We start from the raw sequence: 21,081 nt of genomic DNA, 5'->3' as shown, positions 1-21,081 counted from the left end.
ACACAGAGGCGGGAGCAGGAGGGAGCCAGGCCTGCCTATGGGCAGCCGCCGCAGCCAACGAGCCCAGAGCTGGCGAGCCCGGCAGCGAGGGGGCAGACCTCCCGCCGAGGGGCCAGCCTGACAGGCGAGGCCGCCTGCCTCAGGGAGGAGGACAGGGAGCCCCGTAGCCGCTCACTCCACGGATCACGGATCGGTCCCTCAGAGCAGGGGAAGACACAGGACTGGTGGGGACAATTCCAGGGCAGGGGGCAGGGCTCCCAAGGAGCACAAAGACCAAGAAACAGAACACATGGGATGGCCCAGACCAAAGAAAGGGGAGAGACCGACCCGTCCTGCTCAAGAACCCCTTCGAGCCACCACTGCTGCCAGAAATATCCCGAGGCGTTCCGAAGAATTACCAGGACACCCAGGAAGGCCGTGCGTCCCCCAAGCCCGGACTTGGCTGTGCTGCTCGCAGCCAGAGGGAGCTGAGCCAAAAGGACCACATGTGCCTTAGTCTTCAAGGTCACATGGCCCAGAAAGGTCACGGCCTGGCACCCAGCAGCTGCGCCCATTAATCAGAACCCGTCAAATCACAAAGCCCTAGGTCTGGCCAAGGGGCCGAGACAGGAGCTGTGCCCAGCGGGCCTGAGGGCGGGCGGCCGCTTGCGGCCTGCGCCCACCATCCCAGCTGCTGGGGCACAGGCGGGCGGTTGTGGCCTCCCCGCTTCCAGAACAGCTGAGCCTGGTCCGACAGGGGCCGGGGCTGTGCCGGAGCAGGGAGGAGGGCAGGACACAGGTCCCTGCTGGTAAGCGGCACCACACGCCCGTTCTGCGGCTCCCACCGGCACCCCCACCCCTGTGCGCAGTCTGGCAGCTCAGCTGGTCCCCAGGGACCCCGACCTGTCCCACCCAGGCCACGCCAGCACAGAGCCGCCGTCGACGGTCCGCGTCCCCAGCCTGAGGCTGACTGCCAAGAAGTCCAGGGTGTACCGAGCGCACCGGCACGTCACCCCCGTGCGACCACCGACAGGGCAGAAGGGACAAGAGTCAGAGACCAGGCCAACAGTCTCTTCTCTTTCCTTTTTTTTTTCCTGTTTTTTAATGGCTGCATTTCAAGAACCACCATCTTTCCACTCACAACATTTCCCGAGAGAGGGATGGATTAGTGCAACGAACTGGCGGGCTTGACGGGACACGAGCTTTCCAGGCCTCTCGAGGATAAGAGCCCATCAGCCCAGGCCGGCCGCCAAGGGGGGGTGGCCTGTGGAGACCAGCCAGGAGGAACGGACAGGGAGGACTAACACCCCATCTGCTCACCCTGTCCCGACCCCCCACCCAGAGCTGCGGGCCACCCCGTGCCCCGTCCAGGAGCTAAGGCAACAGGATGGCAGGAGCCGGGGGCGGGGCGCTGAGCCCGGGGCCGGGGCCGGAGCCGGCAGCGCCTGGGGCGTCAGCAGGCCGGCGGCTCGCTGCTGTCCACCTGCAGCCCTTTGCTCAGGAGGAAGGCATCCTGCTTGGGTTCTCGGCCCAGGAAGAGCTTCAGCATGATGCTAGCGTCCTGGGAGCCACCGGGCCGCAGGATGCAGCTTCTGTAGTCCATGCCGACCTGCTAGGGACAAGGGTGGGGACGTCAGTCCTCGGGCAGCAGCCCTCGAGCACCCCCGCTCCCGCCACGAGTGGGCTCGGGGGGTGACTGTGTCAGCGTCAGAGAGAACATGCGTGCGCAAGCACACACGTGTCCACAACTGTGTGCACGGTATGCACACAAGCACGCGTGTGCGGGAACCCATCCACTCCCAACTCCTCAAGGCCCTTCACATCACAGACTGAAGCCCTGGCCGAGCCGAGCTTCTGCGGTGACAGAACACAGGCCTGGAAAGTAGCCTAAGCCCCCAGCCCCAGGAGGGTCCGGGGTGGCGAACCTCGGAGAGGAGGGAGGGCCCATCTCCAGCACCTCGCAAAGACCAGCAGGTGCCTCAGCCCCCGCCCCTGGTCCCACGCAGCCGGGACAGCGCCGAGAGGCCCCCTGCTCCGTCCGCAGACAGGCCCCGTCCCATGGTGCGGCCGGCCCTCACCTTGCTGTTGAGGACGCCCTCCTGCTTGAACCGCGTGTGGAACATGTCCATGGAGTACACCTCGCTCCACAAGTAGCCGTAGTACTGGGCATCATAGCCGCCTGCCAGGTGGCCGAAGGTTGCAGGCATGTTGGTCCCTGGGACAGACGGGGTATGGCTCTCACCGCGGCCCGTCTATCCCCCGCCCCCTCAGGGCCCCTTGCCAGGAGAAGGGGGCCTCAAACCAGCCCGGCCAGAGGTGACCCACACACACCCAGGAGGAGACAAACTGCCCCGACACTTGTAGAAAGCAGGAGCTTTCTAGAAACATAGCTTTGCCCGCTCTCTGCTACCACGTAAGAGTTCGCACAGAAGATAAATCAAGACAGGCCCGTGCAGCAGAGAGTACACGCTGCTGAGCTTTTTGAAAGGGACATTAAAGTGCTCGTAGGATAAAACAGAGCCGCAACACCCACGCTAGAATCCCAATTCCTCTCACAAGTGCTAATCCAAGCGCGTACATGATGCACCAGGACAGACAGCACGGCCTGACCTACTCTCTCCGACCAGGGCAATGATCCCCCGGTCTCTGCAGCGCTGCCAGGCCTGTTCCGGAGCAGGGCGTGGGAGGCACAGGGTGCGGGAGCTCCGCGGCTGGCGGCGAGAGCAGCAGCGTCCAGCCCGGGCGCCAGGACAGACGGCGAGGAAGCACGGAGCACTCACACCCACCAGCGGCCCGCCACACGCTGGCAGGCCCCAGAGCACAGAGCGAGGGGGCCAGACGCCGTCCGCTTCCTCCCAGGCCTCAGCTGCCATCTATAAACGGGCCTGACTAGATCCTTCTGATTCCACGAATGGCCACTACCCTGACCCCCTCCAGAACGGCGGGCGCACCGCGCGGGCAGCTACCTGGCGTGGCTGGGACCCCGAGGATCTCCTGACAGAGGCGGGCGTACTCCTCCGCGGGGTCTGCGGCGGTCTGGGTGTGCAGGGCCTGGTCCACCTTGGCCAGGACGATCTGGCGCAGGTTGAAGAGACCTGACGGGGTGAAGGAGACAGGGAGGCCGGCCCTGAGCTCCCACACCAGCAGCGCAGAACCCCGTGAAGGCAGGCACCAGGCTCCCCGCCTCCCCAGCCTCAGCGCCAAGGCCTCCCGGACGCCCCCGGGCCGAAGGGCGGCTCCCGCGGGCACCTGTGTTGGCCTGCCGGGACTTGATGAGCTTCTCCAGCAGCTCCTGGGGGATGGCGCCGCCGGTCTTGTAGTGCTGGGACATCCTGAGCAGCGGCTCCTTCTCCCACACCCAGTTCTCCAGCATCTGCGAAGGGGCCTCCACGAAGTCCCGCTCCACGTGCGTCCCGCTAAACATGGCAAACTCCGCCTGTGGGGGGGGCAGCGCTGCAGGGAGAGCCGGACCCTGCCGGGCCAGCTCCTAGCCGCCGGCCTTGCCCGGGCACACAGCGCTCTCCGGACGGGCACAGCTGGGCCAGCAGACAGCAGGCTGCCTGAGGCCCTGACGCCTGGGGACGGGACAGGAGAGGCTCTCAGGGGGATGACAGCCATCCCGGCCCAGGACACACGGGGACGAGGAGCATAGCCACCCCTGGCCACCTACGTTCCCTTCGTCCATCCACAAAGCCAACGTTCTCAAAAAGCCCTAGATCCTCCCGAAAAAAGTCCCAGACCCCAAAAGGCATGGGCCTGGAGGTGATGGAGCTGCACGGCAGCGTCGGAGGCACGATGTGCTGACTCTGCTTTCACGTCAGAAATTTCCCTCAAGTGCTGCGAGAATCCGCTCTGGCAGCCACTAAGCCAAAGGAGCAGCCCCGGCCTTGGGCAAGTCCCTTCAGGGCCCAGAGGGAGGCAGGGAACTGGGAGAGCAGGCGCGCTGGGCCTCGCTACCCACAGACCCTACTTGTGACTCTTGTTAGGTGCTACAATTTCTAACCCCAAAAACAACACCTGCGGCCCTCGGTGGTCATTTAACCCTCTGCCGCTGGGCTTCAGCTCTGGCTCTAACCGGGTCTTTCCATGCTCTGCTGACAGCTCCCCCCGTCTCTGTGTTTTTCCGGTAGGCGATTGGGCTGTTTAAATGGATCCCCACAGGGCCACCTGGGGCCCAACAGTGAAGCACCCGCCTTTGGCGGTCATGATCCCAGCGACCTGGGATGGAGCCCACGTCGGAAGGGAGCCTGCTTCTCCCTGCTCTGTCCCCACTCCTGTGTGCGCTGTCTCTCAAGTAAATAAGATCTTCAGAAATGAGTAAATAGAATGGACCCCCACTGCCACGCTGACGTGCCCTCCGGCTTTCCCGAGAACACGACGGCCGTGATGCAGCACAGCACAGTCGGATGCATGGCTACGGCGCGGAGGGCTGGAGTTCAGTGCAACGAGCCAGCAGGACGTATCAGACACACGACACGGGGACCTAACCTTGCGCCCCCGCAGGAGCCCTGCTTCAGGATCCACAAACTCTGTGCTCGCAGCCACTTCACAGAACTGCGAATACTGGGGCGCCTGGGTGGCTCGGTGGGCTAAAGCTTCTGCCATCAGCTTGGATCATGATCTCAGGGTGCTGGGATCGAGCCCTGCATCAGGCTCCCTGCTCGGCGGGGAGCCTGCTTCCCCCTCTCTCTGCCTGCCTCTCTGCCTACTTGTGATCTGTCAAATAAGTAAAGTCTTTAAAAAATAAATAAATAAATAAATAAAATAAAAATAAAAGAAGAGCTGCGAATCTCTGACTGTGCATCTGGAAAGACCTGAAGGAAACAGGGAGCCATGCGACTCACTGCAGAAGGGGGACAAGCCCGTGAGCCTCCAGCGCCGGGCAGGGAGAGCTGAGGGGAGCTCGAACAGGAGCCGCAGCCAGGGCACACGGTCCACAGGGCTGAACAGCCACGGACCCGCCTGAGGAGCCGCTGGCCGCCGAGCACCAACCCTCACCCCGCAGACAACAGCCGGCGCGGCGGGACGAGGGGGAAGAGCTGAAGCCACAACTTCCTGAAAATCAGGAGAACGTGACCCTCCAACAAGACACACTGAGTGCATCCATGCAGGAAGCAGGCGGGGCACTGCACACGAAGGTCAAATCTTCTGCTCAAAACGTGCTTCTCAGTGCATCCCCCATGTGGGCACAGGCCTTGGCCCGGCAGGAGCGAGGCCCCCACACGCCGCCCCACGGACGGACCCTGAGGTCACGATGTGCAGGGAGGAAACCAGACACAGGAGGCCACACGGGGTAGGAGTCCACGGGTGCGACACACCAGGCCAGGCCCCTCCACGGACGGGAAGGGGACTCGTGGGGGCGTGGGGACAACTAAGAGGTTTGAGGCTCCTTCCAGTCACGGAGACGTTCCCCAACGCTGGCACAGCTGTGACGGCCACGTAACTGGGTGAACTGACCGTCGCTGAAACATCCAACTTAAATGGCGCTCCCTGGTGCGGCCCTAATGCGACGGCCAGCATCCTCATGAGAGGAGGGGGGACACAGACACACCAAGGGACGGCCGTGTGAGGACGTGAGGAGACTGGGGGCTCCACGCCCAGAACGGCCTCGGAAGGGCCTGTGCAGCCGACGCCCTGACCGCAGACCCCCACCCCCCCCCCCCCCGGGGACGCACTTCCATCCGCAAGCCAGCCGTCCGCAGGGCTCAGCGACGGCAGCTGGCACGGGACAGCATCACCATGGCCGTGGTGACCCCGGTGGTGTACTCCGTGCAGCGTGGAGGCCGCCTCCAGACGCAGCCACCAGCACTGCCCGCCCAAAGCGCCGCACCCACCTGAGAGCACAGCTGGTGCATCACGTGCCCGAATTCGTGGAAGTAGGTCTCCACCTCGTCATGCTGCAGCAGCGAGGGCGCGTCCGGGGTGGGCTTGGTGAAGTTGGCCACCATGGCCGCGATGGCGATCTGGCGGCTCCCGTCATGCCGCAGGCAGCCTGGCTGCAGGCCGAAGCAGGCCGCGTGCCCATACTTCCCCTCCCTGGGGACGGAGGCAGGGTTGGGCTGGGCTGGGATCTGCTCCATGCGCTGCCCAGCCCACAGGGCTCCCGACCCCAAGAGAGTCCCGGCTCCGCCAGCCCGATTCTGCACCCCTTCGACCATCTGGCAGCCAAGGCGGCTGGACGCATGGAGTGGCTCAAACCTGCTTCTCGGGAGCAAGTGCCCGGGAGCCGGGGGCCTGCCCCACACTCCTCTGACCCCCTCGGCCGGAACCTCCCAGGCACCGTCCTTCCCAGACGGCGAGCACCCCCAGCCCCTCGCCTGAGTCTGCGCTGAGGCAGCCCCACAACCCGTTTCACAGACGGGGACGCGAGGCGCAGAGGCCCACCGCCCGGCTCGCACGCACCTTGGGTAGAGGTCGAGGTAGAACTTGCCGATGAGCCTCCCGGAGGCCGAGTCCCGCACGGAGTACAGCTTCACGTCTTCATGCCACACCGCGGCGCTCTCCTCCAGGTGGAAGGTGAGGCCCAGCAGCTCCTGGTAGATGCCGAGCAGGCCCTCGGTGACCACGTGCATGGGGAAGTACTCCTTGAGCAGGTTCTGGTCCACGCTGTAGCGCGTCTCCTCCACCTGGTTCATGTAGTAGCGCATGTCCCAGGCGTTGATGCGCCCGTCGAAGTCCAGGCCCCGCCTCTCGCACTCGGCCTTCTTCAGCTCCAGGATCACGGCCCGCTCCTGCTCCCCGAGGGGCTTCAGCTTCTGGGCCAGCTCATCTGGGGAGGGCAGAGGGGAAGGCTAGGCACCTCCCCGCGGCACCTCCCCCACCGGCCCCCGTCCGCAGCACGACGGCCTCACAGCCTTGGGCCCCCGCACCCCGCCCGGAAGGCCTGGCTGCTGGAACGACCCAGACCGACATCGCCATCGCCCCGCAGCAGCTGGGGATGGGGGTGGGTGCAGGGAGAGGGTGGGGGGTGCCGGGGCGCGGCAGACGCCTCAGCTCAGTCCCCTACCCCGGGCAGGAAAGGACCGCATCACTGCGGACACCTGCCCAGAGCTCACACCAGGAGGCAGAAGAGCGGGGGTGGATGCAGGCTCACCCCAGAACCCTACACTCAGCCATCCGGTTCGAGCCCCTCGAGGCTGAACCGGGGTCAGGGAGGTGTCAGGACCCCCCACAGAGTGGACACAATGGGGCTCTCAGAAGCCTCGTCACATGCAGCCAAGAATACCCCGAGCCCCACTCCGGGAACGCATGGCGGGAAGCTGGGGGCGGCACGGGGTTACCTAGGAAAGTGGCCACCACCTGGCTGTTCTTAGCCATGTTCATCTCCAGGACGTAGTCGGCGTGTGTGCTGAACCCCAGCAGGCTGGACTTCTGGGCCCGAAGGGTCACCAGCTCTCGGAGGATGGCACAGTTCTCCTGGAAGGAACCAGCAACCGCTCCGTGGGCGCCCGGCCCACCCTCTCCCACTTGAGCCCCACGGCCAGCACGGTTCTAGAACGCCAGGCCCAGCCAGCTGCGGCTCACTTCCTACCCCCTTCCCACAGACTAAGTGGCTGTGACTGCCCTGGGTCTGCCCGTAACACACACGTCTCCGGAAGCCCTCGGGTCCCTTTTGGACCCAGAAAGGGTGTAACTGTGAGGGGTTCGAAGGCCGCGAGTGGAGAGTGACGCGGGCCAGGGGAGCCTCAGGGGCACCGTGCGTGGGCGCTCAGCCCCGTCTGCTGAAGACACTGGAGAAGCGAGGCCACCCCACGGCGCGGACACACACACAGTGTCTATGTGGGAACGGAGGTCTGTGCACTGGAGAAGCGCCCCCGGCTGCAGTTAGAGGGCCCAGGCCGCCACACAAGACACAGAAAAGGGATGGGCACGTCTCCAGAGCCCGCTCAAGCCCCACAACGCCACCGGTGGAGGGAGATGACCAAAGCTACGGCGTGGGAGCAGTGGACGGTCACACAGACACGGGACTGGGTTGGGGAAGAGATCAGACCCTGAGCTGTGGCATGGGCCCACAGCCAGACCCGGCATGGAGCTCGCCCGGGGCTTGCCGACCCCCAAGCCCAGCGGGCAGTGCGCAGACAGGACAGGCCCGTGACCTCCCACCTGCTTGCAGCGACAGTTGAAGGCCTCCTCCACCTTCCTCCTGGTCTCGGGCACATGGCACTTCTTCAGGAGAGGAAAGTAATGTGGGTACTTGAGGGTGACTTTCAGCTTGTCATCCCCGACCTTCTCCAGAGAGTTCAAAAAGTCCTCCGGCAGGCCTCCTGCGGGAACAGGAAACCGTCGCTGCCACAGGCCCGAGACGCTGCCGGGCCCGGGCGGCGGGCTTCCCCTCCACGCAAGAGGTCAGGGCTGAGGGCCTGCGGGAACAGGACGCGAGGCCCGGCCTCCCCAACCTGCCCTGGGCCCCTCCGGGAGGACGGAGAGCTGCCGCCCTTCCCACCAGGGCTCCCAGGGAGGAAAAACTCCCGCAGCTCAACCCCTGACGCGGGGCTTCCAGGAACCGCAGCCCCTCCCCTCATCCCTCCTCCAACAGCACCACCGGCAGAGGACGTGTGCGGCCCTCGGCCTCGGGATGGCCGCACTTCTGCCACAGCCCCCACCCAGCACCCTGCCCTGGAACCATCCCCCGGAGACAGATCCGGGCGCGTCACTGCAGACGGAAAATCAACAGGGGCCACCGGCTCCCACCCGGCCCACAGCACCTTCCAAGGGCAGCTCACTCGGGGCCCTGCCCTTAGTCCAGCGGGGGAGGGACGCCGTGCGGCAGGGTGGGCAGTGCCGGGCAGAGCCTCAGGCCTGCTGCGCGTGTGCACATGCGTGTGCGTGTGTGCGTGTGCACAGACACCCATTTCCTGACTCTGCGACGGGGCCTGGGAACAAGCCCACAGCAGCACCGGCACGCCCGGCAGCCGCACCACCGTTTCTCAAGAGCAGACGGGCCGGGCGAGGACAAAACGGGCCTGGGACCCAAGTCCCAGGGAGGCGCTCGCGGGGTAACAGGGACACTTCACGCTGCAGAGGCCCGAGGTAGAAGTGGGACGAGCTGAGCACCCAAACAGGGACAGCAGCGGCCCACAGCCCCCGGGGTAACCACCGTCCTCCGTCCACACCGATGCCGCAGATAAACCCACTCCTGAGGGGTGCTGGGCGGTTCTGACCCGAGAGACCCGCACACGAACGCATGAGGAATGACAGGGTCAGAAAAGCGGTGGCGGGAGCCTCACCCAGCGGGGTCAGTGAGGAACCGCAGCCCAGGGCCCCCCGGGGGAGCCGCTGACGGGGGAGCAGCTGCACCTCCAGGGAGGCCCCGGACAGAGAAGCCCCTCAACGAGCACCTGAGCCTCGGGGTACGGGGAGGGGGACAGAGAGAGACCCGCTGTCCGAGCTGTAAGCAGACACCACCTCTCCCTCCGGCAAGCCGAGGAAAATCCACACGCGCCCCACGCTTGCGGAGCATGACCCGCGGCAGGCTGGCCAGGCCACCCTGGCTGCGGTCACCGCCCCGCCCCCCGAGGCCAGCTGGTCCTGCTCCCCAAGGCTGGGGCGGCCAGATGCCCCCATGCGAAGCCAGGCTGAGAAGGCGAGGCCCCTCGGGCCAGACAAATGGGCGGAAGAGCCGACCCACGCGAGGAAGTGGGCAAGCAAACTCGTCTGCCGAGCTCGAGACCCAGGACCCTCCTCTGGCCAGGACGCCTGGCCACCTGTCCTTAAACGGGAGCCATGTGGGGGCACTTGCCGCCCAAGGCCCAGGCAGGGAAGGGAATGAACCAGAACAAAGGGCAGCAAAGTGCACACCCCGTTCAGGAACACCTGCTACCGCGTGCCCCTCGGCAAGCAAGCTGCCCTTGGGGACCTCCGGGGGCGGGGGGCCTGGCAGCGAGACCCGGCACGGCCACCCGCCAGGCAGCCGCAAGGTCACAGCCACGACACCCCAGCGCCTGACACGGGACTGGCGGGGCTCACACAGGCAGCAGCACGACCGCTGGCCTGAGCTTTTCGGAAGCGTCCACATCAGGGGTGACGCTTCCGTGAATGGCTGAAGGGCGGATCGTCAGGACAGGAGCCCAAAGAGTCGCGCGACTCAATGTGACGGGGGCTCCAGGAGCAGGCCCGACAGGGGAGGGGAGCACGGGCAGTGTCCTCGACGGCGCGGCAGGGGCCGTGGGCCATGTTCCCTCTGACGCGGCTGCTCCGCGCCTGGCCGCCCTCCCCGGCGCGAGGTGTGCCCCTGGGGAAGGCCCGCAGGCCCACGGACGACTCTCCCACCGCGGGAATAACACAGGCGTGGCACCGTCCTCGTGAGGCACAGCCGAGGACACGGGGCTTCCCACAGTATGGCAGTATGGAGTTTTTCCAGACGGAACAGCTGGGCCAAGCGAAGGAGAGAGTAAAAATCAGAAGAGACGTCTCGGCCCCAACCTTCGGGGATTCCCGCCTACAGCCGGGTTCGGGAACGACCATCAGCCGGATTCGGTCGGTCCGATCCTCTCACGAGACTGAGACAGGACCAGCAGGCGGGGCGCAGGTCCCGAAGGGGGAACCCGGCCGGCTCAGCCGCCTAACCCAGCGCCCCCGGCACTGCTCGAGGAAGGATCCAGAAACGCAGATTCCAAAGCGCTGACTGCTCCCAGTGAAGAAACCCCCTCGCCCAGGGCGGTGGGACACAAATGCCCCCGCACTTCGGAAGCCTGCGGGTGGTGGCAGAGACCTCGAGTCAGCGCCCCGCCCCCTGCCCCCCCCCAGTACCCAGCTCCTCGCGCGTGAGTGGCAGGAAGGTCGTGTCCTCGTTCAGGTTCTTGTTGAAGTCGATGCACAGGAGACTCAGCTTCTTCTTGATGCTCTTGATTTTCTGCAGGGAGGAGCACAGCTGTGAGGGGAGCACCGCCGCGGGGCGGGGCCCCACACGCAGAAGACACAGACGTCCGGTTCTAACACCCGTCGGCACGGTGCCGACAGCACAGACAGCGGCCTCCACACTGAGCGGCCCTGGCGACCCCGGGGACCTCAGGCTAGCGTCCTGATCTGTGACGCATCCCCCACCAAGAGCGCTCTGGACCCTACCGCCTTCCAGTCCACAGCCGAGGCTTTCGGACGTTCTGACAGAGCAGCAGGGCTAGGCCTCAACGTGGGAACTACTGATGGGGCCCCAAGGTCAGCCGTTGTCCCCTCCAGGGCAGCCTAGAGCAGAGCCCACCCCTCGGCGGGACAACAGCTGCTCTGCGCCAGCAGGGGCGGGCGGGGGCGGGTTCACGGGGAACGCGGGGCTCCTCAGGTAAGACCCTGGCCGGAATCAGCCCACACAGGCAGACTGGGCCTCGCCAGCCACAACCCTGCGCCGGGCACCGCCCTCCCTGCCCACCCCCGCCGCGGCAGCCGTGCCAGTTACTGCTCTGAGACGCGGCAGGGAGACACCCTCCGGGGTGCCCTCCGGGGTCCCCACCCAGCCCGCTGCCCCGGCTCCACGCCGGGCTCCCTGTGTCCCATTCGGCACGGGGGCTCTCACGTCACCGTCTGTGCAGCCCACCGCCCGCCTGTGCACACACGCCAGACTTTAAACAACCCTGAAGAGTTCGGAGCTTCAGGAACCGTGGGGCCCCCGGCCGGCTCAGGGCAGCACGTGACTCTGGGTTGGGGTCGCGAGTTCAAGCCCTGAGTTAGGTGCGGAGTTGGCTTTATACAAATGAAAACGACAGCTGTGCGTCCGCCGCTCTGGCAGACTGTGGCACTGGCAGCCACTGGAGTGGGTGCCGCGCCGGGCTCTGGGCCGACTCCTGCCGTGGAATCTGACTCAAGTCCCACTGGTCCTGCTTTTTGTGTTTTTGCTTTTGAGTTTCTTAATTCTTACGGGGGTGCCTGGGTGGCTCCGGTGTCCAACTCCTGGTTTCGATGCAGGTCGTGACCTCAAGGTCCAGGGATCAAGCCCCACATCGGGCTCCCCACTCAGCAGGGGGTCTGCTTGAGATTCTCTCTCCCTGCACCGCCCTGCTTTACGCGCACACAAACTCTCTGCCCCAACGATATATAGTAATAATAAAAAAAAAACCCACGTTAAACACGTGTCCATTCTTATATAATCTCTACACCCAACGTGGGGCTCGATCCCACGACCCCAAGACCAGGAGTCGCACACCGCACCACACACGTCAGCCGGAGCCCCTCCCTGCCGTTGGTTTTAACAACACACGCGCCTCATCTCTCAGAGCCCTGGTTTCTGCAACCACAAGGCAGATGTGCTGGACTAATCGGAAAACCATCCTTCTAAATGACAAGAGGGACGCTCGCTAAGCTCTGGGTGCAGACCTCGTGTCGGCATTAACTGCGTCTTCCACTTCCTGTGTCCTGCTGCTTTCCCCCCCGGGGGGCTCACTGACCCTGGAGAACTGTCTTCTCCAAAGGGTGGCCACCCAAGGGCACTTCGTGTCTGCAGACCAGCCAGCCCAGAGCCCATGGCCCAGCCGTCTCCCTCATGTGGCTGCCCGGTGCCCGGAGAAAGCGGGGAGGGAGTGGGGCACACGGAGATCCTCCGTGATTAACCGCAGGACGGGGCAGGCACGGCCCTGCTCGCCCGCTGGTCTAGGCCAGCATGCAGGAGACGCTCCTGTGAGGCCGGGCTTATGACAGGCGATGCTGTCATTCCTGGCGCACAGCTCCTAAAAGCCGTGGAGTTTCTCCTGTGGTAACAAGACACGATAATAAATTGCCCAAGCGACAGGAGTGTGGACCATCGTGCTCCTTATCCCCAGCCCGTTCCGACTGCACTCAGGGCACGTTAACAAGACAACTGTGGGACGCCCCCGAGGACGGAGCGGTGAGGCGCCTCCTGCCTGCGCTGGGCGGGGAGGGCCCCGCTTGCAGAGTCCGGCAGTCACCGACGGTGTCATCAGTCACGCCCACGCAACAAGGCCCCCACAGAACTCCCAAAGGACAGGCTTCCGGCAGGGCGCACAGGGAGGGCAGAGCTCCGTGCCTCTCCCCCCGCCTTGCTGTGCCACGTTAGACCCATTACGTAAGAAACAGTGAGCAAGCGTCTCCTGGGTTGCGTGAGCTGCTCTGCAAGCGACGTGAACACGGGGAAAATGCGGCGGGAACCTCTGAACCATACGGCGGTCGTTCAGAAGTAGAGAGAACAGCCTGGATGTGGGACCGCAGTGTCATGTCGGCGCCGTCTCGAGGGGCCAAGCCCTGAGGCTGTGGGACCTGACACTACTGCCAGGTAGATGGTGTCCAACATGGGCTGCCCGCGGGACACCCAGCTGCTGTCCCAGGGAGCCACTTGTGGCATCAGGGGAAGCCGCGCTGCCGCGGCAGAGCTCGGAGAACAGGAGGCCCCGCCGGCGCGAGCTCCTCCTCAATGCCATGGCACCCGAGTCACGGAGAGGAGCAGCGGAGCTGTGCCCCCTGCACCGTGCCCGCTCTCCGTGGCTGAGGGAGTGCCACGCTCTCGGGAAAGCCACACCGTGACCCGGGAGAACCCGGAGCAGGGTGGGTGCAAAGGCAGAGCTGCTCCACACAGACCCCGCCTCCCAGAACTCAGGCAGCGCAGCAGAGGTGGGCACCCAGCCCAAGGCCGGGCCCTCGAAGGCCACTAGCGGCCAGGGCCCCCGCCCACCCCTGCGGGCCGGCACTCACCTGCTGAGTCTCCTCGGGCAGGTGCAGCCCGTTCCTCCTGCCCAGCTTGATCAGTCGCTCCAGGTACCGCATGGCCTCTGGCCTCAGCGAGTCCTTCTGCACTTTCTCCTAGAGCAAGACAACCACAGTCCCGTGTGGGACAGAACACGGACGTACTGCCAGGGGCCAGTGAGGGGGCGGGAGACCAGGGCGCTCGTGCAAACCTCCCCGCAGAACGCGAGACGGTGTGGCTGCTGGGGACAGCAGCTACGACCACCACCCGACTGGACAAGGGCTCTCCTGGGCGTCCATCCCAGAGACACAAAGACTCATGCTCACACGAAACCTGCCCACGAGCACCTCCTTCCTGGGAACAGCCCAAACACACACCAGCCTGGAGCACCTCCCACGGGTAACTGGTCGGATGTGAATGGGAGCAGAGGGCGACCTCCAGGCCACCACCCTGGCTGTGATGGGGACCAGTTTGCAAAGCATTATGCTGGGAAAACCAGGCCAAGCACAGGCAAGCTCCCAGTTCTCTTACGACCCCACGCACATCTATGAAGGTCTCAACGTTATGACTCTACACAGAATCTTGCTCACACATCCACAGCCACCCACCCGGGCCTGCGCCCGAGCCCGCCTGACAGAGCGGACACGGGCGCTAAGGGAACGGACGGAAACGCGCCTGTGCACCCCCACGGCTCACCCCGACACCAGCCCTGCGGAGCAGCCGGCGGGGTCAGGACGATGGAAGCATGTGGTGCGTGGACGGAAGGCTTACGACGTCCCTGGCGCTCTAGGCTCTACTGTTTGTGTTCCTCCGCGTTTCTGTGTCATTCTCTCATGTTTCTCTACTGCAGTCAAAGGCAATACAGAACCTACCGCCTCGGCCATTCTTAAATGCTCGGTTCAGCGGCCTGAAGCGCATCTCCACTGTCGCGCAGGGACCCCCACCCGCCACCCCGGGGGCCCCTCACTCTCCACTTCCTGAGGCCTGAGGAACACCACGATCAGGTCCGCAGAGGCTCCGACCCAGCAGTACCCATCCAGACGCAGGTCTGTGCCCGCTGTCTCCCCGGTGCGTGCCGGGCACCTCGCCGCAGCCTCACCTGCAGCCAGACGACCCTCTGGTACACGTCGCGCCTCATGCTCATCTCCACGTCGAACTCGGACAGCCTCTTGTCCGCCTCTGTGCTGGCCGTCCGGATGTCCTTCGAGGGAGACACGTGCTGCGGGAAGTCCAGGATATTCCTCTGAACTGAAGCGGGGAGAGAACAGGACGGGCGTAAAGACCGGCCCCGGCAGAAACCGGCCAGTACCGACCTCGGCCCCATCAGGCACGCGGCTCAGGCGCGCCCGCCGATCTGTTCAGCGAAACGCCCTTCACGCCGGGCCCCGGGCTGGGAGCTGAAGGGAAGAAAGGGGCAGGGGGCCCGGTGACCCACGTCCGCAGGGATCTCAGTCCGGCGGAAAGACCCAACTCCCGAACTCCAAGGAAAGGGCCCTAACAGAGAAGTATGACAGGATCCAGAAGAAGAGCCACGCTGCTGCTGGCAGCATCCTAAACTCATCAACCACTTTCTCACTTACAGAGCACGTTTGCATCTCGTTAAATAGAGGAAGCGGGGGCGGCCGTGAGAGCGTAAGCTTTAACCGTCACCGCCTGACCCAGCAACGCACCACTAGGTGCCTACACGCCGTCACACGAAAACCACACGCACTCGCAGCAGGACCGGGAATCACCCACGTGTCCGCTGACGGGGGGCGGACACACACAAGGCGGTCCCCACGCACGGGAGCATCACACGGCCGCCAGCAGGAGGGAGGCGCCCCCTGCACAGCCCTGGGGACGGATCCCGAGCCCACGACACTGAGGGAGAGAACCAGACACGGAAACCCACACCGGGTGTGAGTCCACACGTGTGACCCGCCCAGATGAGGCTCTCCCACAGATGGGCAGGGATCTAATGGGGGCCGGAGGCTGGGGAGGGGGTGGATGACAGCTGATGGGGACAGGAGCTCGCTTTGAGGTCATGCAATATTCTAGAATTAGAACTTGGTGACGGCTGGACAACTCTGAATATAAAAACCATTGAAATGTATGCTTTCAACAAATTCCGTGACATATAAGATCAGATCCCAACTGAGCACTTAGTTTGTAAAGGCATACACTCTGCATTGAAGAGACCTGCATTCAAGTCACGACCTGGTCGCTCCCGTGGCCTAAGAGAGGACAGTGAAAAGGACAGAAACAGCACCTGTCCCTCTGGGATTTACAGGCTCACGAGCGCACGTGACTGTACCCAGTGTGACAACAGAACAGTGTAGTGTGAGATCAAAGCAAGCGGCCGGTGTGAGCAGAGGGGGCGCAGGAAGGGGCTCTGTGATCACAGAGGAGCCCAACATCGGCAGAGCAGCGGGTGCATGAAGCTGCGAGACGAGCGTGTGTGAGCGCACGCAAGTGGCCACGCGGCCGGGCACACGCAAACTCCGAGGAGCTGAGTCAAAGGACTCTGGCCTTTGTCCGGAGGGCAGCGGGACACTGAGCAGCTGGCCAAGGGGAATGCCATGATTCAATTCTAGTTCCCTTTACAATTCCTCGGGGAGTGGGTGCCGGGGGCTCAGTCAGTGAAGCGTCTGCCACCAGCTCAGGTGATGATCCCAGGGTCCTGGGATGGAGCCCCGTATCGGGCTCCCTTCTCAGCGGGGAGTCTGTTTCTCCCTCTGCCCTCTTCCGTCATGCACACATGCACAAGTGTACCCTCTTTCCCTGCCTCTCAAGTAAATAAAAGCTTTAAAAATAAAATAAAATTCTTTGGGCTACTGCGGGGAGACAGAAAGAAAGGCTGTGGAAGCGAAGCTGGTGTCCAGCAGGGGTGCGGCCAACAGGCAGAGATCAGCGTGGCGCATTTGCTGACAGCCTCTCCAGAAAGGCGCACCACCAAAGGCAGCACGGAAACCCATGGCGCCTGGCCAACAGCACGGAGGCTTTGGGAGAAGCCCCAGGAGAGACTCTCAAAGGTTCCCTGAAGAAGGACTTCTGCTAGAGACCCAGGGGCAAGGTTTCCTCAGCTCCGCGTTCTCAGCTTTAAGACCGTCTCAGCCTTTTGTCCCCACACTGTCAACCTCCACAGAGGGGACCGGGGGAAGCAACACCGCATCGATCTCACTGAGTGCCTCGGCGCTCACAAGGGGGCCAACGGACCCCTAGGAGGAGAGAAGGATCCAGTCGAGTGGCGGTGAGAACACCAGGCTCCAGGTGTTCTCAGGTGGCATCAGGTTTCCCAAAGCGGAGTGGGGAGAAGAAAAGCAAAGGGACTAAGCTGAGTCGCCCGGAGAGAAAGCCCGTGTCTCCCCAGACACAGAAAGGAGCAAGGAGTGGCTCTGGTTTTGAGGCTGACACGTGAGCTAGCTCCTGGCACGTGAGCTGTCAGCCACGCTGTCCTGCTCTGGCCCCTCGGATGACATAGCCCAGGGCAGCCAAGTACGCCAGGCTGCGCAGCAGGGCATGCGGGGGAACCAGTGCCCCCCGGGCTGCCTCTTGCCCAGCAGGTGCCTTTAACCACACACACACACACACACACACACACACCCCGTCAGCTCCTCCAGTCATCACCGCCCCCCTGGGGACAAGGAGGCCTCGCTCATGGCCAGGGTCCAGGAGCTCCAAGGCCTGAGGTGCGTCGGCTCCCCTGCCTGGATCCTGACCCGGATTACCTGTGTAGGACACCTCCACATCAGCCAGCGCCTTGAGGGTACTCTCGTAAGACACGTCTTCAAACTTCTGCGCGCCCACCTGGTCATACACACACTTAGTTTGCTCGATGAGCTCCACGGTGAGCTCCCCTATTTGCTGGGCGCTCAGGTCCCATCTTAGGTAGTTCTCCACGGAGCACGGGGCCGCTGTGTCCAGGGCGCCTCCTGCACAGGCTGGACAGAGAAGACAGAGCCCCACACTGAACGTGTCTGCTTCAAGGGCGGAATTAGGGTTCGACTAAGTAGGGGCTGGAGGACAAGGACAGAAGCATGGCTTCCCCACGCAAGGGCTTTGTGGGGGATGCACAGAATGACCAATCCCTTAAAGCAGAAGCTCTTGCATCCCAGGAGACACAAACTCGGCTGTGATCTCTGAGGACGCTTGAGCTTGTTGCGACTGCAGAGCGAGCTATGCATCGAGTGGTGGGTGGACGGGGATTCTGCTCAACACCCCCTCGGCTCCAGGACGCCCCATGATGGCCCAGCCCCAACGTCGGCAGGGCGGGGTGGGTACGCAGTAGACACCTTCCTCTGAGTTAACTCGATTGATCACGGGGGGCTACCCCTGACATCCCCTGACGTAACATAACGTTTATACCATGCTACTTTCCTCAAACAAAGGAAATCACCGATTTTTAAAACACCCCTGGACCCAAGACTTTTTGGAGGAGAGACTGTGGTCTGTAAAAACAACGGTCCCTTAAACTGCTGTGCGGTGTTCAGGGTAAGGATGTTTTACTTTCCCTCCCTCACGGATGTGCAGTTCTGCGTCCTCTGTGGTCCCCGCCGTACAGATGGAGGTCCTGAAATTTGGAGAATTCAAGTCTCACGCCATGACCCCACACCAGCAAGGGGCAAAGGTGGGATTCAAACCCGTGCAGTCAGACCTGGGCTTCAACCCTGTGAACCAGCGGAGCGTGTGCACCCCCACCTCTGCACGAATCCAGTTGTCAGAGCTTCCTGCTCCGTTTCCAGGGCCCCACCCCGCTTCGAGCCTTACTGGAAGTCTATACCAGGGGTTAGCAAAAGACGACCTGTTTTTGTACAGCTCACAGGGTCAAAATGCTGTGGCAGGAGACCGAGTATGTGACCCGACAAGCCTAAACTAGCAAGCCCTCTACCGCCCCTGGTCTACACCACTCAGACTCTACTGGATCCTGCACAGCAGGTCTAGCCAGCTGGCCTGTGCCTAGAAACACCCTCTTTCTTCAAGGAATCTCCCAGGCCTTCCCACAGGCTAACCCCTCTGCCCTGAGCCCTGAGCCGTGGACTCTTTGTCCCATGTTCCTTTCTCAGATATCCCAATGGCACCCCTGCAGCACCGGGGCGCCTCACATGCCTACGGCTGCCCTGAATCACTTGAGCTAAGGGACACAGGCTTGTGTGACCGCCCACCCCCCAGCAGAGTATGGAATGCAGAGCAAGCAGAAGCTGCTCCGGGAAACACCCACTTGAGCCTCGTTTCCCCTCTGGCACAGCAGGGAGTTGAGCAGGGCCCCGGTGGTCCTAAACCCCCTGCCTTTTTGTGAACGCCGCCGAAGACGGACGGGGTCTCTGCAGGCCCTGCTGGCTGGGGACAGGCGCTCGGCGTCTCCACGGCAGGGTTTGTTAATGACTATGCACGTCTGTGGCTGGGTCACCGTCTGGGGTGGGGGTCCGCCCTGGGCACTGTGGGGTACTGAACAGCACGCCTGATGCCCACCCACTCCACGTCAGGAGCACCCGCAGTCGTCCCCAGACACGGCCCAGTGTGCCCTGCCTGGCGCAATCACGCCAGCTGAGGACCCCCGACATACACCAAGTGGGAAAAATAAGGGCTCTTGAGCCAGGACAGGGCGGACGTTCTGGCCAACGGACTGCCGCCAGCTCAGGGAGCAAGGGTGTGGGTCTGTGTTACACGTGGTGGTAAACCAGGGCTCCAGAAGCGGACAAGGCAGGAGGCGCGGTCAGCCCAGAGCGGCCCGGAAAATGGCCCGCAAGATCTCCGGGAGGAGCCGGGACCTGAAAGACTGGAGCAGACCGATGATCCGCGGGGCGCCGGGTCCCAGGAGAACCACCTGCCCCAAACAAGACAGGCAAGACTCCCGCCCTCCTGAGGCCCGAGTAACCCTAATTACGACCGTCATTAATGCAATCAGCACGACGGTCGGCTGGACAAGGGGGGGGGGCGGCCAGCAGGAGAAACTCAGGGGCACCCACAGCGACCCGGGCGCTTTCTGCACACAGGACGCACATCCCGTCGCTCCCGTAACGAAAACCCTTCCACGACGCCCCCGGCCCCTAAAACAAAAGGGACTCCCAGGTGCCTTCTGCCTCCCCGCCTCTGCCCTCGCAGTTCCCGCCGCCCGCAGGCCGGCGGCTTCTCCCCTGCTTCTCCCCCTGGGTCCGGGCTCACTCGGGCCGCCTCCTCCGAGAAGCCCCTCCCGGGCCGCCCTCTCGGGCGAAGCGCCGTCAGCCACCCCGACCCTCGCCGCGGGAACGCCCGGCCCCGGCTCCGAACGCCGCCCGGGACGCACGGGGTCCCCCGGAGCCCCCCGGCGCCCGCCCTCGGGGCCCGAAGCGCTGGGCTGAAGCCGCGCACACGGAGCGGCCGAACGATGAAGCGCGGGGACCGCGGGGTCCTTCACTCGCCGCCGAGGGGCCGGGGTCCGGGGTCGCCCACCCATGCGCCCCACCCAGGCCCCGCCCCCCGGGGGCCACCGGGCTCGGCTCGTAGGCCCGAGTCCCCGGCGGGCGCGGGGGTGCAGGGGACGCCCGGGGCCGCTGAGCGGGGCCGCTCCGAGAGGCAGCCGGTACCTGCCGGGGGCTTCATGGCGGGCGGGTGTGCACCGTCGGCCCCTCCCTCCGCCCGGTCCGCTCCGCGCTGCCTCAGCGGCCGCCGCCGGCCGCCTCCGCGCGCTCCGGGTCCGCAGCAGCCGGGACCGAGGCGCCCGCCGCCCGCGCGCCCGCTGAATGCTGGGAGGGCGCGTGCGCCGAAGGAGAGGGCGCGTGCGCCGAAGGAGAAGGCGCATGCGCGCCCCAGCTCCGCCCACACCCCCGAGGCGGTGCCTGGGCAGGCTCACGCAATCTACGCCTGCGCTGGATCCCTCCCTGCCCCTGATTGGTTCTGGCGGCGAGAGAGCGGAACCTTCGAGGGCCGTTTCCATGGAAACCACTCACCGCTGGCGCCCGGAAGCCGGGATGCTCGCGGTTCTTTCTGCCCAGGCTTTTGTGTGCCAGGTCTTCTAGCTCCCGTATTCGTTTGTGCTCGCCCCGTTTCTACAGCTGTAACTGTGTATTGGGCTCGTTGTGCAGATTTTCTCTCGCACCTGAGTTAGTGGCCAGATTCGGGCGCTTTTTGTAGATTATCCCAACGAACCAACGAACATCCTGCCCAGCTTCTGGCTTGGAACGAATAGAGGCGGGACACATACATCAGCAGAATCCGGTGAATCCCCTAAATTAAGGGCAGTTTTTGTATAAGTCGAGAAAGCTTCAGTAAATGAATCCAGGACTTCAAACAACAGGTGTTTTTGAAACGGTGCAGTATCCTAACCTATAACTATTGTCGTCTGTTAAAACAAAATCTTTTTTTTTTTAAGATTTTATTTATTTATTTGACAGAGAGAGATCACAAGTAGGCACAGAGGCAGGCAGAGAGAGAGAGAGAGAGAGGAGGAAGCAGGCTCCCTGTCGAGCAGAGAGCCTGATGCGGGGCTTGATCCCAGGACCCTGGGATCATGACCTAAGCTG

General features: G+C 63.8%; 1 protein-coding gene across 2 annotated transcripts; it reads right to left on the bottom strand.

Annotated features, from left to right (window-relative positions):
• Nucleotides 1-1,049: 1,049 nt before the first annotated feature.
• On the bottom strand, nucleotides 1,050-20,268 carry THOP1 (thimet oligopeptidase 1). Of its 2 annotated transcripts, none has more exons than XM_059388588.1 (13): nucleotides 20,146-20,268; nucleotides 17,311-17,523; nucleotides 14,703-14,851; nucleotides 13,612-13,719; nucleotides 10,729-10,831; nucleotides 8,083-8,243; nucleotides 7,260-7,395; nucleotides 6,382-6,748; nucleotides 5,814-6,015; nucleotides 3,229-3,415; nucleotides 2,946-3,074; nucleotides 2,058-2,194; nucleotides 1,050-1,591 (listed from the first exon to the last, which is right to left on the bottom strand). In XM_059388588.1, exons 1-13 carry the CDS (start codon nucleotides 20,159-20,161, stop codon nucleotides 1,433-1,435), a joined length of 2,067 nt encoding a protein of 688 aa, XP_059244571.1. In that variant the 5' UTR covers nucleotides 20,162-20,268; the 3' UTR covers nucleotides 1,050-1,432. The 2 variants fall into 2 exon arrangements, with proteins under 2 accessions (XP_059244571.1, XP_059244572.1); XM_059388589.1 differs by having other exon boundaries at nucleotides 1,050-1,588.
• Between the last annotated feature and the right edge of the window lie 813 nt (nucleotides 20,269-21,081).

This window comes from Mustela nigripes, chromosome 2 (genome assembly GCF_022355385.1).
Source record: "Mustela nigripes isolate SB6536 chromosome 2, MUSNIG.SB6536, whole genome shotgun sequence".
Classification (NCBI taxonomy): Eukaryota; Metazoa; Chordata; class Mammalia; order Carnivora; family Mustelidae; genus Mustela; species Mustela nigripes.
The sequence above is the reverse complement of the archived record's forward strand: the minus strand, read 5'-3'. Positions and strand labels throughout refer to the sequence as shown.